This window comes from Cervus elaphus, chromosome 11, assembly GCF_910594005.1.
Source record: "Cervus elaphus chromosome 11, mCerEla1.1, whole genome shotgun sequence".
NCBI lineage: Eukaryota > Metazoa > Chordata > Mammalia > Artiodactyla > Cervidae > Cervus > Cervus elaphus.
The window spans coordinates 90884877-90901713 of NC_057825.1; the positions used below are offsets into that span (position 1 = coordinate 90884877).

At 36.7% G+C, this 16837-nt stretch overlaps 1 protein-coding gene across 3 annotated transcripts in view; it reads right to left on the reverse strand.

Moving 5' to 3' along the window:
- The window catches only part of EXOC6B (exocyst complex component 6B), a 664516-nt gene that overhangs the window by 398554 nt on the left and 249125 nt on the right, over positions 1-16837 (reverse strand). For all 3 annotated transcript variants that reach the window (XM_043918361.1, XM_043918362.1, XM_043918363.1), the window contains exon 7: positions 12010-12186. In XM_043918361.1, the coding sequence (XP_043774296.1) occupies positions 12010-12186 (177 nt within the window). The remainder of the gene's footprint in view (positions 1-12009; positions 12187-16837) is intronic.

Genomic DNA, 16837 nt, shown 5'->3' on the forward strand with positions numbered 1-16837 from the left:
ACAATAAAAATGTGGGAATTAAACAATATGCTACCAAACAACCAGTGGGTCATTGAAGAAATCAAAAGTAAAATAAAAAAAAAAATACATAGAGACAAGGAGAAACAGAAATATTACATACTAAAGTCTTTGAGATGCAGCAAATGTAGTTCTAAGAGGGAAGTCAACAGCAGTACAGGACTACTTCAAGAAATAATAGAAATCTAATTTTAATTCTAAGGAACTAGAAAAAGAAGAGTGAATCAAAGTCCAAAGTAGATAGAAGAAAATAATAAGATCAGTGCAAAAATAAATGAAATGGAAATTAAAAAGACAGTTGTTCAGTCACTAAGTCATGTTGGACTCCTTGAGACCCCATAAGCTGCATCACACCAGGCTTCCCTGTCCTTTACTATCTCCTGGAGTTTGCTCAAACTCATGTCCCACTGAGTCAGTGATGCTGACCATCCAACTATCTCATTCTCAGAAATAACATGATCCCCTGGAAAAGGGAATGGTAAACCACTTCAATATTCTTGCCCTGAGAACCCCATGAACAGTACATAAAGGCAAAAGGACAATAGAAAAGATCAATGAAACTAAGAGTTGGTAAAATTCACAATCCTTTAGACAAAGCAAGAAAAAAAGCAAGAGGAGTCAAATAACATCAGGAATCAAGAGAAATTATAACTGACACCACAAAAATACAAAGAATGGTAAGAGAATACTATGAACAATAATATGCCAACAAACTGGACAACCTAGAAGAAACAGATAAAACATATAGTCTACCAAGATGGAATAGTGGGAAACAGAAAAGCTGAATAGACTGATTACTAGCAAGGAGATTGAATACTAATCTAAAACCTCCCAATAAACAAAAGGCCTAGACCAGATGGCTTCACTGATGAATCAACCTAAATATTTGAAAAAGACTTAATACCTGTCCTTCTCAAACTTGGGCATCCCAAGTGGCGCTAGTGGTAAAGAACTGCCTGCCAATGCACCAGACATAAGAGACAAGGGTTCAATCCTTGAGTCAGGAAGATCCTCTGGAGGAGAGCATGGCAACCCACTCCAGTATTCTTGCCTGGAGAATCCAGTGGATAGAGACCCCAGCAGGCTATAGTCCACAGGGCTACAAAGAGTCAGACACAACTGAAGTGACTTAACATACACGCTTGCTTCTCAAACTCTTCCTAATAAATAAATAAATAAACAGGAAGGAAAGCTTCCAAACACTTTTTATGATGCCATCATTACCCTGACACCAAAACCAGACAAGGACAACATCAAAAAGAAAACCTGTATACAGGCCAATATCCCTGATGAACATAGAGGTAAAAATCTTCAACAACATATTAGCAAACTGAATTTGACAATACATTAAAAGGATTATACACCACAATCCAGTGAGATTTACTCCAGGGATCAAGGATGGTTCTACATCTAAAATCTATGTGATACATCACACTAACAAAATAAAGGGTAAAAATATGATCATCTCAATGCAGGAAAAGCTTTTAATAAAATTCAAGATACATTTACCATAAAAACTCTCAATAAAGTGGGTGTAGAGGGAATATGCCTGTTTGCTAAGTCGCTTCAGTCACGTATGACTCTTTGTGACCCTAGGGATCATACCCTGCCAGTCTCCTCTGTCCAAGGAGAGAGGGAATATACTTCAACATACTAAAGGCCATATATGACAGACCCATAGCTAACACCATAGCCAACAGTTAAAAGCTTAATGCTATTCTTCTAAGATCAGAAATAAAACAAGGATGTCCACTCTCACCACTCTTATTCAAAAAAGTATTCAAAGTCCTAGCTTTGAATTAGGCAAGGAAATTAAATAAAAGCATCCAAATTAGAAACAAAGAAGTAAAACTGTCATGGTTTGCAGATGACATGATACTATATTTAGAAACACCTAAAGACCCCACCAAAAAAAAAAAAAAATCAGAACTAATCAAAGAATTCAGCAAAGTTCCAGGATATTAAATCAATATACAGAAATCCATGGCATTTCTTGTACAACACTATTGAAATATCAGAAAAAGAAATTAAGAAAACAATCCAACTTACAACTGCATCAAAAAAAATAAAATATCCAGGACTAAATTTAACCAAGGAGGTAAAAGGCCTGTACACTGAAAAGTCTAAGACTGATGAAAAAATTAAAGAAGACTCAAGCAAGCAAAAAAACATTCCATGCTCAAGGAACAGAAGAGTTAATTAACACTGTTAAAGTGTTCATAATATCCAAAACAATCCACAGATTCAACGAAAAGTAAAAGTGAAGTCGCTCAGTCATGTCCGACTCTGCAATCCCATGGACTGCAGCCTACCAGGCTCCTCCGTCCATGGGATTTTGCAGGCAAGGGTACTGGAGTGGGTTGCCATTTCCTTCTCCAGGGGATCTTCTCGACCCAGGGATCAAACCCAGGTCTCCCACATTGCAGGCAGACGAATCCCTATCAAAATTGCCATGGAACATTTCACAGAACTAGAAAAAAAAATTCTAAAGTCTGTATGGAACCACAAAAGATCCCAAATAGCCAAAACAATCTTGAAAAACAACAGAGCCAGAGATACCATGATCTTGATTTCAAACTACACTACAAAGCTATAGTAATCAAAACAAAATGGTAGTGGCCCAAAAGCAAACACGCAGGTCAACGAAACATAATTAAGAGCCCAGAAAATAATGTACACATGTGGACAGTTATCACATTACTGAACAGAGACATATTAAAACATCTTTTGTTACCCAAACATTATTGACCAGAGACTTTTCAATATTCACTTATATAACAAATCACTGGCCACAGGCATTAGTTTCTGCAAAACTCTCCTGGTCAATAAAGAGTTAACTTATGATGAAGAAGCAAGGAATATATAATACAATGGAGAAAGGACTGTCTCTTCAATAAATGGTGTTAGGAAAACTGGACAGCTTCAGACAAAGTGATGAAACTGAACCACTATCTTAAAGTACACACAAAAATTAGCACAGAACAGTTTAAAGACTTAATTGTAAGACCCAAAACCATAAAATTCCTGGAAAAAAACACAAGAGATAATCTCCTTGACTTCTGTCTTAGTGATGATTTTTGGATCTAACTCCAAAAGGAAGGGAAACAAAAGCAAAAGTAAACAAATGGGACTATATCAAACTAAAAAGCTTTTGCACAGCAAAGCAAATCATCATTAAAACAAAAAAGCAACCTACTGGATGGAAGAAGATGTTTGCAAATCATATATCTGATAAAGAGTTAATATTTAAAACATCTAGAACTCACAACTCAACAACAAAAAATAAACAGTCCAATTTAAAAACTGGGAAAATAAACTCAATATACAATTTTCTAAAGACACACAGGTGGCCAAAAATCACATAAAAAGATGTTCAACATCACTATTTACTACAGAAATGCAAACGAAAGCCACAACATCATCTTACATCAGTTAGAATGGCTTTATCAAAAAGTTAAAAAATAACAAGTACTGGAGAGGATATAGAGAAAAGGGAACATTCAAATACTGTTAGTGGGATTGCAAATTAGTGCAGCTATTATGAAAAACAGTACAGAGATTCCTCAAAAACTTAAGAATAGAACTACCACATTATCCAGGTATTGTAACTACCGGGTGTATATATATACATATATATATAAAGAATATTAAAACCTAATTCAAAAAGATATATGTACCCCTACGTTCACTGGAGCATTATTTACAATAGCCAAGACAGGGAAAATGTCCATAAAAGTTCTGGCATATAGGTACAAATAAAGATAAAGATATAGATATACCCACAATGATACTAATCAACTAGATAAAAACAATAAAATCTTGCCAACTGGGATGACATGGATGGAACTGAGGGTATTATGCTGAGTGAAATATCAGAAACAAAAAGACAAATAATGTATGAATTCACTCATATGTGGAATATAAAACTAAATAAAACAGAAACACATAGTTACAGGTAACAGACCAGTAGTTAACAGAGGGGAAGGGGCCTGGAGGATGGCTGCAAGGCATTCAAGGGGTCAACAGTATGGCGACAGATGTGACCCTCTGGGGAGTGATCACTTTGTAATGTTACAGGTCTCAAATTATAATGCTGTATAATTGAAATATAAATAATTTTTAATTCTACAATTCATACATATTTCCACTGAAAACTAATTAAACTGTTGGTCAAAAAATGGGCAAATACCAGCAACTTATATAGTTCAACTTTATACATATACAACAAGTTAAAATAAAAAAATTTACCTTAATTAAGGTAACACTTTCATTAGCTTAGACAAAAATAAAATACAAATAGGGAGAGAATTTACAGGGGAATAGTTTTCCTGCAACTAGCAATCAAGAGACTGATTTTGCCAGTCAGTTCAACATTTAGTCATTTTTTTCATCCAAGATGACAACTTACTACTGTGACTTCATCTTCAGGCTATTAAGTTTTTCATCCCCAGGCTATTAAGTTTTTCCCATCTCTGGCACAAACTTTACTTCAGTTTAAAAATATACAATCTGCTTACTATGTGGAAACCTACTTTGCTGGTGTTCAGTTTTCCTTACCCATCTCATTCTATAGTCTACCATTATTATCAAACTAAAGATATAGTAAATAATGTACAAATGTCACTTGGCTCAAAAAATATATTAAGTATATTTCCATTAAAAACACAGGAAAGGGCAAAACATTCTTCAGATATTGAAAAAAAACACCTAAACTGAAGTATGTCAAATCAGAATTATAAAATTTCATTAAAAATAATGCTCTAATTTATTATGTGTACATGCTAAGTCGCTTTAGTTGTGTCTGACTCTTTGCAACCCCATGGATTGTAGCCCACCAGGATCCTCTGTCCATGGAATTTTCCAGACAAGAATACTAGAGTGGGTTCCCATGCCCCCCTCCAGAGAATCTTCTCAACCCAAGGATGGAACCTGCAACTCACATCTCCTGCATTGGCAGGCAGGTTCTTTACAATAGTGCCACCTGGGAAGCAACAGATTTTAGAAAAAAAAAATATGACTTTCTATTCAACAGCTATTTCAAATCCTAAAAAATGATGCTGTGAAAGTGCTACACTTAATATGCCAGCAAATTTGGAAAACTCAGCAGTGGCCAAGGGACTGGAAAAGGTCAGATTTCATTCCAATCCCAAAGAAAGGCAATGCCAACGAATGCTCAAACTACAGCACAATTGCACTCATCTCACACGCTAGCAAAGTAATGCTCAAAATTCTCCAAGCTAGGCTTCGACAGCCCTTGACCTGGGAAGTTCCAGATGTTCAAGTTGGTTTTAGAAATGGCAGAGGAACCAGAGATCAAACTGCCAATATCCGTTGGATTATCGAAAAAGCAAGAGAGTGCCAGGAAAACATCTATTTCTGCTTTATTGATTACACCAAAGCCTTTGACTGTATGGATCACCACAAACTGTGGAAAATTCTGAAAGAGATGGGAATACCAGACCATCTGACCTGCCTCCTGAGAAATCTGTATGCAGGTCAGGAAGTAACAGTTAGAACTGGACATGGAACAACAGATTGGTTCCAAATTGGGAAAGAAGTATGTCAAGGCTGTATATTGTCACCCTGCTTATTTAACTTATGTGCAGAGTACATCATGAGAAACGCTGGGCTAGATGAAGCACAAGCTGGAATCAAGATTGCTGGGAGAAATATCAATAACCTCAGATATGCAGATGACACCACACTTTTGGCAGAAATTGAAGAAGAACTAAAGAGCCTCTTGATGAAAGTGAAAGAAGAGAGTGAACAAGTTGGCCTAAAGCTCAACATTCAGAAAACTAAGATCATGGCATCCAGTCCCATCACTTCAAGGCGAATAGATGGGGAAACAATGGAAACAGTGAGAGACTTTATTTTTTGAGGGTCCAAAATCATTGCAGTTGGTGACTGCAGCCATGAAATGAAAAGACACTCTGTGGGAAAAAAAGTTATGACCAATCTAGACAGCATATTAAAAAGTAGAGAGTGTTTTGCCTATGTTCTCCTCTAGGAGTTTTATAGTTTCTGGTCTGACATTTAGATCTTTAATCCATTTTGAGTTTATTTTTGTGTATGGTGTTAGAAAGTGTTCTAGTTTCATTCTTTTACAAGTGGTTGACCAGTTTTCCCAGCACCACTTGTTGAAGAGGTTGTCTTTTTTCCATTGTATATCCTTGCCTCCTTTGTCAAAGATAAGGTGTCCATAGGTTCGTGGATTTATCTCTGGGCTTTCTATTCTGTTCCATTGATCTATATTTCTGTCTTTGTGCCAGTACCATACTGTCTTGATGACTGTGGCTTTGTAGTAGAGTCTGAAGTCAGGCAGGTTGATTCCTCCAGTTCCATTCTTCTTTCTCAAGATTATTTTGGCTATTCGAGGTTTTTTGTATTTCCATACAAATTGTGAAATTCTTTGGTCTAGTTCTGTGAAAAATACCGTTGGTAGCTTGATAGGGATTGCATTGAATCTATAGACTGCTTTGGGTAGAATAGCCATTTTGACAATATTGATTCTTCCAATCCATGAACACGGTATGTTTCTCCATCTGTTTGTGTCCTCTTTGATTTCTTTCATCAGTGTTTTATAGTTTTCTATGTATAGGTCCTTTGTTTCTTTAGGTAGATATACTCCTAAGTATTTTACTCTTTTTGTTGCAATGGTGAATGGTATTGTTTCCTTAATTTCTCTTTCTGTTTTTTCATTGTTAGTATATAGGAATGCAAGGGATTTCTGTGTGTTAATTTTATATCCTGCAACTTTACTATATTCATTGATTAGCTCTAGTAATTTTCTGGTAGAGTCTTTAGGGTTTTCTATATAGAGGATCATGTCATCTGCAAACAGTGAGAGTTTTACTTCTTCTTTTCCTATCTGGATTCCTTTTACTTCTTTTTCTGCTCTGATTGCTGTGGCCAGAACTTCCAACACTATGTTGAATAGTAGTGGTGAGAGTGGGCACCCTTGTCTTGTTCCTGATTTCAGGGGAAATGTTTTCAATTTTTCACCATTGAGGGTGATGCTTGCTGTGGGTTTGTCATATATAGCTTTTATTATGTTGAGGTATGTTCCTTCTATAAATCACAGCAAGATCCTCTATGACCCACCTCCCAGAATATTGGAAATAAAAGCAAAACTAAACAAATGGGACCTAATGAAACTTAAAAGCTTTTGCACTACAAAGGAAACTATAAGTAAGGTGAAAAGACAGCCCTCAGATTGGGAGAAAATAATAGCAAATGAAGACACAGACAAAGGATTAATCTCAAAAATATACAAGCAACTCCTGCAGCTCAACTCCAGAAAAATAAATGACCCAATCAAAAAATGGGCCAGAGAACTAAACAGACATTTCTCCAAAGAAGACATACAGATGGCTAACAAACACATGAAAAGATGCTCAACATCACTCATTATTAGAGAAATGCAAATCAAAACCACAATGAGGTACCATTACACGCCAGTCAGGATGGCTGCTATCCAAAAGTCTACAAGCAATAAATGCTGGAGAGGGTGTGGAGAAAAGGGAACCCTCTTACACTGTTGGTGGGAATGCAAACTAGTACAGCCGCTATGGAAAACAGTGTGGAGATTTCTTAAAAAACTGGAAATAGAACTGCCATATGACCCAGCAATCCCACTTCTGGGCATACACACTGAGGAAACCAGATCTGAAAGAGACACGTGCACCCCAATGTTCATTGCAGCACTGTTTATAATAGCCAGGACATGGAAGCAACCTAGATGCCCATCAGCAGATGAATGGATAAGGAAGCTGTGGTACATATACACCATGGAATATTACTCAGCCATTAAAAAGAATTCATTTGAACCAGTCCTAATGAGATGGATGAAGCTGGAGCCCATTATACAGAGTGAAGTAAGCCAGAAAGATAAAGAACATTACAGCATACTAACACATATATATGGAATTTAGAAAGATGATAACGATAACCCTATATGCAAAACAGAAAAAGAGACACAGAAATACAGAACAGACTTTTGAACTTTGTGGGAGAATGTGAGGGTGGGATGTTTCAAAAGAACAGCATGTATACTATCTATGGTGAAACAGATCACCAGCCCAGGTGGGATGCATGAGACAAGTGCTCGGGCCTGGTGCACTGGGAAGACCCAGAGGAATCGGGTGGAGAGGGAGGTGGGAGGGGGGATCAGGATTGGGAATACATGTAAATCCATGGCTGATTCATATCAATGTATGACAAAACCCACTGGAAAAAAAAAATAATAATAAAAAAATAAATAAATAAATAAAAAGTAGAGACATTACTTTGCCAACAAAAGTCCATCTGGTGAATGCTTTGGTTTTTCCAATAGTCATGTATGGATATGAGAGTTGGACTACAAAGAAAGCTGAGTGCCAAAGAATTGATGCTTTTGAACTGTGGTGTTGGAGAAGACTCTTGAGAGTTCCTTGCACTGCAAGGAGATCCAACCAGTCCATCCTAAAGGAGATCAGTCCTGAGTGTTCATTGGAAGGACTGATGTTGAAGTTGAAACTCCAATACTTTGGCCACCTGATGTGAAGAGCTGACTCATTTGAAAAGACCCTGATGCTGGGTAAGATTGAAGGTGGGAGAAGAAGGGGACTACAGAGAATGAGATGGTTGGATGGCATCACCGACTCAATGGACATGAGTTTGAGTAAGCTCCAGGAGTTGGTGAAGGACAGGGAAGCCTGTCGTGCTCCAGTCCATGGGGTCTCAACGAGTTGGACATGACTGAGCAACTGGACTGAACTGAACTGATTTAAGTCTGTATTCTTTGCTTGAAAAATGTTAGGACACATTAATGAAAAATCAATTAAGACATGTAAACATTCATGAGTTTGCTTGCTTTATGTACTAAAAATGCTTCCTCATGGTCCACTATAGGCTTGCAACTCAAAGTATGCCCAGGGACCAGAAGCACAGTTCTTACCTGGGAATTTGTTAAATATGCAGACTTTCAGATTCACCCCCAACCTACACAATCAGAATCTGCATTTAAATGTGATTCCAAGTTGATTTCTATGCAAATTTAAGTTCAACAAGCACTCTCTCTACAACACAGGTTCTTAACTTAAGTCCTAGGGGCAACATTAGTTTCACAAATTCCCTAAAATTTTATACAGAATTTTTTGTAAGTGAATATATATAAATTTTACTGGGTAAAGCTTCCATATAGTTTATCAAACTCTCACAGAAAATATGACCTCCAAATAGATTACGAACTACTCAATTCTATGCCACAGTTTAAAGTCAAAATATTTCAAAAACTATTTATGCTACTCTCAATGAGGTCTGTTGAAGAATGACAAGAATGAAGGTCAGAACGTCACAGTGGGTCATGAAAGACCTTATCTGAAGAATTTATTCACACCATGCAAGAACTATGCCAAGAAACCAGTTTGGAGACATCTAAATAAATAATTCTCTACATGAGGTTTGAGATTAAGAATGTGCACTTGAAGAAGATTCAAACTGAGAAGTAAATAAATATAAGGTAGGATTTTTTTTAAGATAGGATGCCATTAGATGACAGCAAAGTGCTGAATTCTTATTGTAAGAGCTCAATCAGCAAATCTCTAATACGAAATTCTGTTTGATTTGGGATACATAACCATTTTAAAATGCTAACTTCCAAGTACATTCTTATAATACTTCCTTTATGAGGAACCCCATAAAGGGGTCAGGCTTTCTTCATCTTCTCTGGACATCAGAAGACAAAACAATGAAAAAATATGGAACAAAAATTAAAAAGGACTTGCCCAGCATCTTCAGTGAGCTAACGATAAAGAATGGCTCATATCCAGAAGGCTCTCACTAATATATGAGAACTGTGTACATCTTTCATTCTTTCATTTTATCACATAACCCTCTCTGTGGGGTGTGTATTATCCAGGGGCATACACTATGTTTAACTTGTTTCCTTAAGCCATAGTGCCTGACAGAATTTAATTTCCTTAATGGGAATCAAAAATGTAAATTTAAAATGTTAACTGGACCTCATCTTGATCTTGATTCTTTATTTTACTGCTACTAAAACTTCTCACTTGTGATGAGTCTAATCCCTGACAATCTGGTCTGCTGGGTGGATCCATATCCAACCATATGAGTCATTCCAGGCAAGAGAGAATGCTAAAAAATACTCAGCGGATCAAGTCTTCTCTGCCCCGATCTATTTCCATGGGTATCAGGGAAATGTCTGGTTTTTCCTTAGCTTTATATCTTAGAATTATTAAAAGTTCTTTTTATCCAAGTACATCAGGGATTAAAATGAAACGTTCACACTCTATTAACTATTGTGTAGTAGCTCAGTCGTGTCCAGCTCTTTGCAACCAGATGGACTGTAGCCCGCCAGGCTCCTCATTCCATGGAATTCTTCAGGCAAGAATACTGGACTGGTAGCCATTCCCTTCTCCAGGGTATCATCCCAACTCAGGGATCGAACCCATGTCTCCTGCCCTACAGGCAGGTTCTTTACCGTCTGAGCCGCCAGGGAAGCCCAGTGAAATATTAATGTACCCCATTCACATAGTAAACACAACCTGATAAACTGTACATAAAATTATTGATTTGTATTATAGAAATGTATCCCATCAATAACAAAAACTATATAAAAGAATGTAGTACCTTATACATATGACAGTCTCTCAGATACGCAATGAGAGTTAAATGCTAATGACTTAGACAAATAAGTAAGTAACCCATTTATCTGTTTTTCAGCCCCATTTACATAGTGTCAATTTGATTTCTGAAGCAAAAAGAGTAATGATCATAAGGACAGGCACCCTGATAATAATGACATGAAACAAATCAGCAAGGAAGAGTACTGAAATTTGCTGACCACCTTGGATAGCAGAGGCACTTGTTCCAAAGACACTCAAGTTCCAAACTTTAGTTTGGAAGACTAAGTGAGAAGACATAGAGAGAAGTTCCGAGCAATATCTAAGACTACAAAGTTAGTGAAAAGTTTGGGGCTGTAGTTTCAGCAGAGAGAAGAGTAAGAAGGGTAGTAAGGATATAACAAAGAACAAGGATGGGGAAGAAACAGTGAATCCAGTTTTATCTGGAGAAATGAAACAATGAAAACGAGACAAACAATTAAAGATAAAACAGGTTACTAAGAACAGTAGTAAATGCTTTCTTGCTCATTTCAGGGAGCATTTGAAAAGTAACCAATATGATCATTAATCATAATTTTTAAGTAAAATAAAATAGCAAAATCAATATCTGAATGGTCCATAAGTCTTCAAAGTTCATGCTCCGAACCACTATACTTACAAAAAAATGATCCAGTTTATGCAAATAATTAGTAGCTCAAAAATATTTTAACTGGAAATCTCAAATATCACAGTAGTTTTATTTTTAAAAATACATTAAATATACTTTTAACAACAAAGACAGACATAAAAATATACTAGTTAAGCCACTTAATCTTATTCTTTACCTCAAAGTGTCATAGAACTAAGACAGCATGGACATGTCTCAAAATTCCTAGATACTCTATAATCACTTATACATTTATTTCTTCTAGAAATATGTTCTCAACTTTCTGGAACCATTTAATAATTTAAATACGAACCATTTCTCAAGGCTAAGAAAGCTCTTTGTTTACACCCCACTGTTTAAAGTAACATCTTTTATTTGTCTCAAGTAATTTGTTCCAGCTTCAGTGGAGGTCATCTAGATCTCTTTCTCTAGGTCTGGTAAACTCTATTCTTCCCTTAATGAAGTACTCAGTATATAATCAAAAACACTGAAACAAACAAACAAAAAATGGATGAGTATATTTAAAATATAAAGATTTAGAACCTAAGATATCTTAGTACATCTTCAGTTTCCTTAAATCAGACACCACTTGTATTTTAAACGATCTTTAATATCCTGAAGAACACACGAGCTATGTTACATGGATAAACTCATCACATCTCAAACGCACTACATTTAAAGGAACAATAAGTTCACTGCCCTGGTTCAAATGATAGTTACCTCTTCATCGTCTTCCTCATCTTCAACATCCAGAATTCCTGAATCCTGTTCAGACTTGGGGCTAGTGCTTTCTATCTCTGTATCAAAAATTGTATATGCTTCTTTCTTAGATTTTCTCTTGCTACCTATCCTGGGTTGTTGCAAGATGATGTTATCCAGGTTTCTTTGCTGTTGAGCCTAGGATAGAAATAAATACACACAAATAAACAAACAAAAGAAGAAACAAAGCTTAAGCATTCAAAGAACTTTTAATTTTGAATTAATTGGTATCAAAAGAAAATACAATGAGATGCCTTAAAATACATAAAGTTTTAGTACCAGAAATAAAACCAAACATATTAATGTAGCACATAGGGGGAAAAAAAAAGATAATCACTTAGTGAGAGCTTAGTCACTTCAGTCGTGTCCAACTCTTTGCAACCCTATGGACTGCAGCCCACCAGGCTCCTCTGTGCCAGGAATTCTCCAGGCAAGAATACTAGAGAGGGTTGCCATGGCCTCCTCCAGAAGTCGAACCACGTCTCATAAGTCTTCTGAGTTGACAGGAGGGTTCTTTACCAATAGTGCCACCTGGGAAGATTTTCTAAATATATACACTGTCATCACAAAAATGAAATCTATTGATTTGCCAAGAGATTGGGGCTTCCCAGGTGGCACCAGGGGTAAAGAACCCGCCCTCCAATGCAAGAGACTTAAGAGATGCAGGCCGGATCCCTGGGTCAGGAAGATTCCCCAGAGCAGGGCATGGCAACCCACTCCAGTATTCTTGCCTGGAGAATCCCATGGACAGAGCAGTCTGGCAGTCCACAGTCCATGGGGTCGCACTGAGCTGGACACGACTGAAGTCACTTAGCCTGGTACAGCAGCGAAGAGATTAGTGCAAGTGACTAAATATTTATCTCTTAAACGATAAGTGCTATACTAGAACCACTGTGGTCTGGAGAAAAGGGACAGGAATCTTCAAGTTTAGGGTACTCTTAAAAACAGATATGAGGATATATGAGATCAATAAATTTTAATAAGGAGAATGAAATATCTTAATAGAGTAATATGAACTAATGAATCCAACAGAAATTCATGACCTTAGTCTGAGGAAAGCAGAGTTTTAAGCATTACTTTTTCTAAACTTTTATAGAAAAGTGGAATTCCCTCAGCTTAACAAAATACACTCAAACAACAATGTGGTCTCCATACATCCAAAGAGGTGGAAAGTGTGACTATACAGAGTCAACATCAGAAGTTAGCCCAAAGTATCAGAGCTGGAAAGGATCTTAATCACCACTCAGGAAATATGCTGGAAGACAAAGGATTGTTTGAGGCTACAAGGTTAGTAAGTGGTAAATCAGAAGCCCAAAGAGGGATCTCCTAAATTCCGTATGAGTCATCTTCCCACTACACCAACAGTCCCATAAAGCACGACAAAAACAGTCCCCAAAAAAAGAGTTCTGCAGTCAAATAAATGTGAAACACCCCATGCTATGCAAACCTTCTTGTAGACATATGATGTATAATACATTAACAGAATAAAAAATGGGAAAAGTCCTATTTTAAGAAAAGTTATTGTGTTTCACAATGGAACTTTTCTTTTTAAAAACAATAATATTAATACTGACTATCATCCAAAGATATAAAGCTTAAGAAATGTGACTTCTCAGAATATACATTCCTCAGTCACTATATGATGTTTCTACTCAGCAACAAGTAGAAATTAGTTCAAGAGAAAAACCAGAATCTCCAAATATTTTGAATGAGATTAAGAATTCTAGATAAATACTAATTATAAGGGTTAGTCCAGGTACTAGTTAAATAAGACAATTATAACAGGATAGAGAAAAACTTGAACTATGTGAGCTAGACTCTGCCAAGAAAATGAAAAGAATCTACATTCCAGAGATTTGAATCAATGGACTAACTTGTTTCTCTGCATAGTACTTGTTGATATTTTGATTTGACTTACATAAAATACATAGCTTCAGTAACAAAACTGAGAGGGAAGATACCCAACAACATTTAATTTATGTTTGTAAACAAGACATACGTATCCTTAAAGCATCTGAGATCCCAAATTAGACAAAACATTCTTCCTACTCCTCTCAAAAGTAGGAAGTTCCCCTCTCTCACTTATTTTCAATGTAAACCACACAAAAAGAGATTGAGGACTCTAGAAAGCTAAAACTTTCATATTAAAAAAGCAAGCCCTCAACTAAAGAATGGTCACTTGTCTCTTTATTCTTTCTCTCAGTACAGCAGAACTAAAAGCTTTCATAAGTTGGTCTTATTTTACTGAATCCAAAGTTAAATATTTTTCTTTCACAATCAATAAAATACTATCAATGAACTGAAGCAATCAAGAGCAGCCACATTTAAGTACTATCATTTATACTTCAAATAATACAAATCTGAAAGAAACCCTAAGGAAGTAATCATCTATGATTTGTTCTTTTTGTGCCTGGTTTACCAATCACTTTGATGGAGCACAAAGTAGTTTAGCCCAAATCAACATAACCTATGCTAGAAATGAGAGCACTGCAAGTTTTATTCCAAGGCTATATAATAACTTGGGGTCTCTGTAAAAATTATCAAGGGGGCTTTTCCATTTATAAAGGAGCAGTCAGGGCAGATCTGCCAAGAAAGAACTAATCAAGATGGAAATACTAAAACAGGTAGAATAATGAAATAAATACTCAGATATTACCCATTAGAAAGCAAATTAAAACCACCATCTATTCAAAATTATGTTATGGAACTGGCAGGAAGTGAGAAGAGTAAATATAGATAAAAACATGTATATGTATGCAATATATGTAAAAATTAAAATGTGACCCTAAAGTCCACACAACAAACAACAGTTCTTCAGAGCTCTTTTCTAACATGCTAAGCCATCTCACCAGGACCATTTATTCTGTCCCTCCAAGGACAACCTTGGAGACAGAGAAGCAGCTGACTGACTTTTGCTGCCTAGAGTGCAGGTAACAGGGTATCAGGCAAACAGATAGACTTTAGAAAATACTGAGGCTTTAACTTCTTTGTTCATTCTCTTTGTGAATAATCTTTACACATTTAACCACCTCTTCCTCAAGATTCCCTCACATATGTTCTTCTTTGTTTTCCTAATACACAGAAATAAAGTAAGTTTATTCCTCAACCCCTACTCTTCTACCACTCTTCCCACTCTCTCAAAATTCAATAGCATATCTCTAGTTCCATATTACTACTGTGTGTTCTATCATCACTTCACTTTCTACATACCTAAAATGGAACTCATCACCTTCTCATTACAGTTAATGGGAGGTGAACCTGATTGTCCCAATGTATTTTCCAATACTCTCCAACATGAATTTCTCCTTGGAACAGAATCTACCTCATGATACACTAAGAATATTTTCACCACTCTATCTTTGCTTAAGCCATTTCTCTTCTAGTTGACCTCCCCCTACCTGTACCCAATCTTTCCTCCAAAACTCAACTAAAATTCTTTTTCCTTTAGAAAGCCTCCTCTCACTATTTTAACTCACAGTGCTTTCCCCCTATATCCCTACTTTCAGTCCAACATGTACTGAACAACCACTTGAGTCCCGGTATTGTGTTGACTATACAAAGAACAAAACAGATTTTCTGATTCTTGAACCTCACATCATTTTAAGAAGTGGATAAGCAAACAAGTGGCTGAAATTCAGTGCAATAAGTATAATGATAGAAATAAACACGGGTACAATGATCAGACAAAGCAGAAAGTAATCATATATGCAAGGAGGATTTCAGGAACTTGGAGGAAAAGGTAGCAAGTGGGGAGGCTCAAGAAGCGGTGGGATATACGTACTTACAGATGATTCACTATGTTGTACAGTGGAAACTCACACAGCATTGGAAAGCAATTATTCTCCATTGTAAAGAGTGAATATGATTTTTACAAAGGGAAGTAGGTAGAAAGAGTAACCATTCCAAAAGAAAGAAACTGCATAAGAAAAGACATGTGAAATAACATTATCCACCCAAGCAATAAGTAATTTTGTATAAGAACATAAGTTATGAAGGACTAACAAGAGACAGCCAAATCAGTCAATCAACCCTGAATATTCATTGGAAGGACTGATGCTGAAGCTGAAGCTCCAATACTCTGGCCACCTGAGGTGAAGAGCGGACTCACTGGAAAAGACCTCGATGCTGGAGAAGACTCAAGGCAAAGCAGAAGGCGGCGGCAGAGGACGAGATGGTTGAATAGCATCACCAACTCAATGGACATGCATCTGAGCAAACTCTGGGAGACAGTGAAGGATAGAGGGGACTGGTGTGACAAAGTCCATGGGGTCACAAAGAGTTGGACAGGACTTAGCGACTGAACAACAATAAGAAACAAAGTTAAAGATGCCATACAAAGTAGTTTCAAGGCCAGCTAGCAGCCAATGGAGGAACAAGAGAAGAATGTAAGCAGGGGAAGAAAAAGATCAGCTTTACAATTTGGGCACATCCTCTGGGAGCTGAGGAATGGTCAACCGGGAGAAGATAAAGACTAGAAACAGGAAAATCAATATAGATCACTAAAGGAGTCCAAATAACAATGATGAGAATTTGAATTAAGGTAGCAGCAGATACAGAAGAAGCAGAAGCAATATAGTTTACTGATTCAAATGTTGTATGTGGAAGAGGGGAAGAAAATAAGTAACTGCAAATATTCTGGTCTTTAAGACTAGACGATGGGATCATTCCAAAAAACAGGAACAGTGGAAATAGTAAGTTGAGGCAGGATAGAGAAGATGAGTAAGTAAACTTGTCAGATATTCAAATAAAAAATGATAGTACACTTCAGAGTTCAACTCTTCTCTTCTTC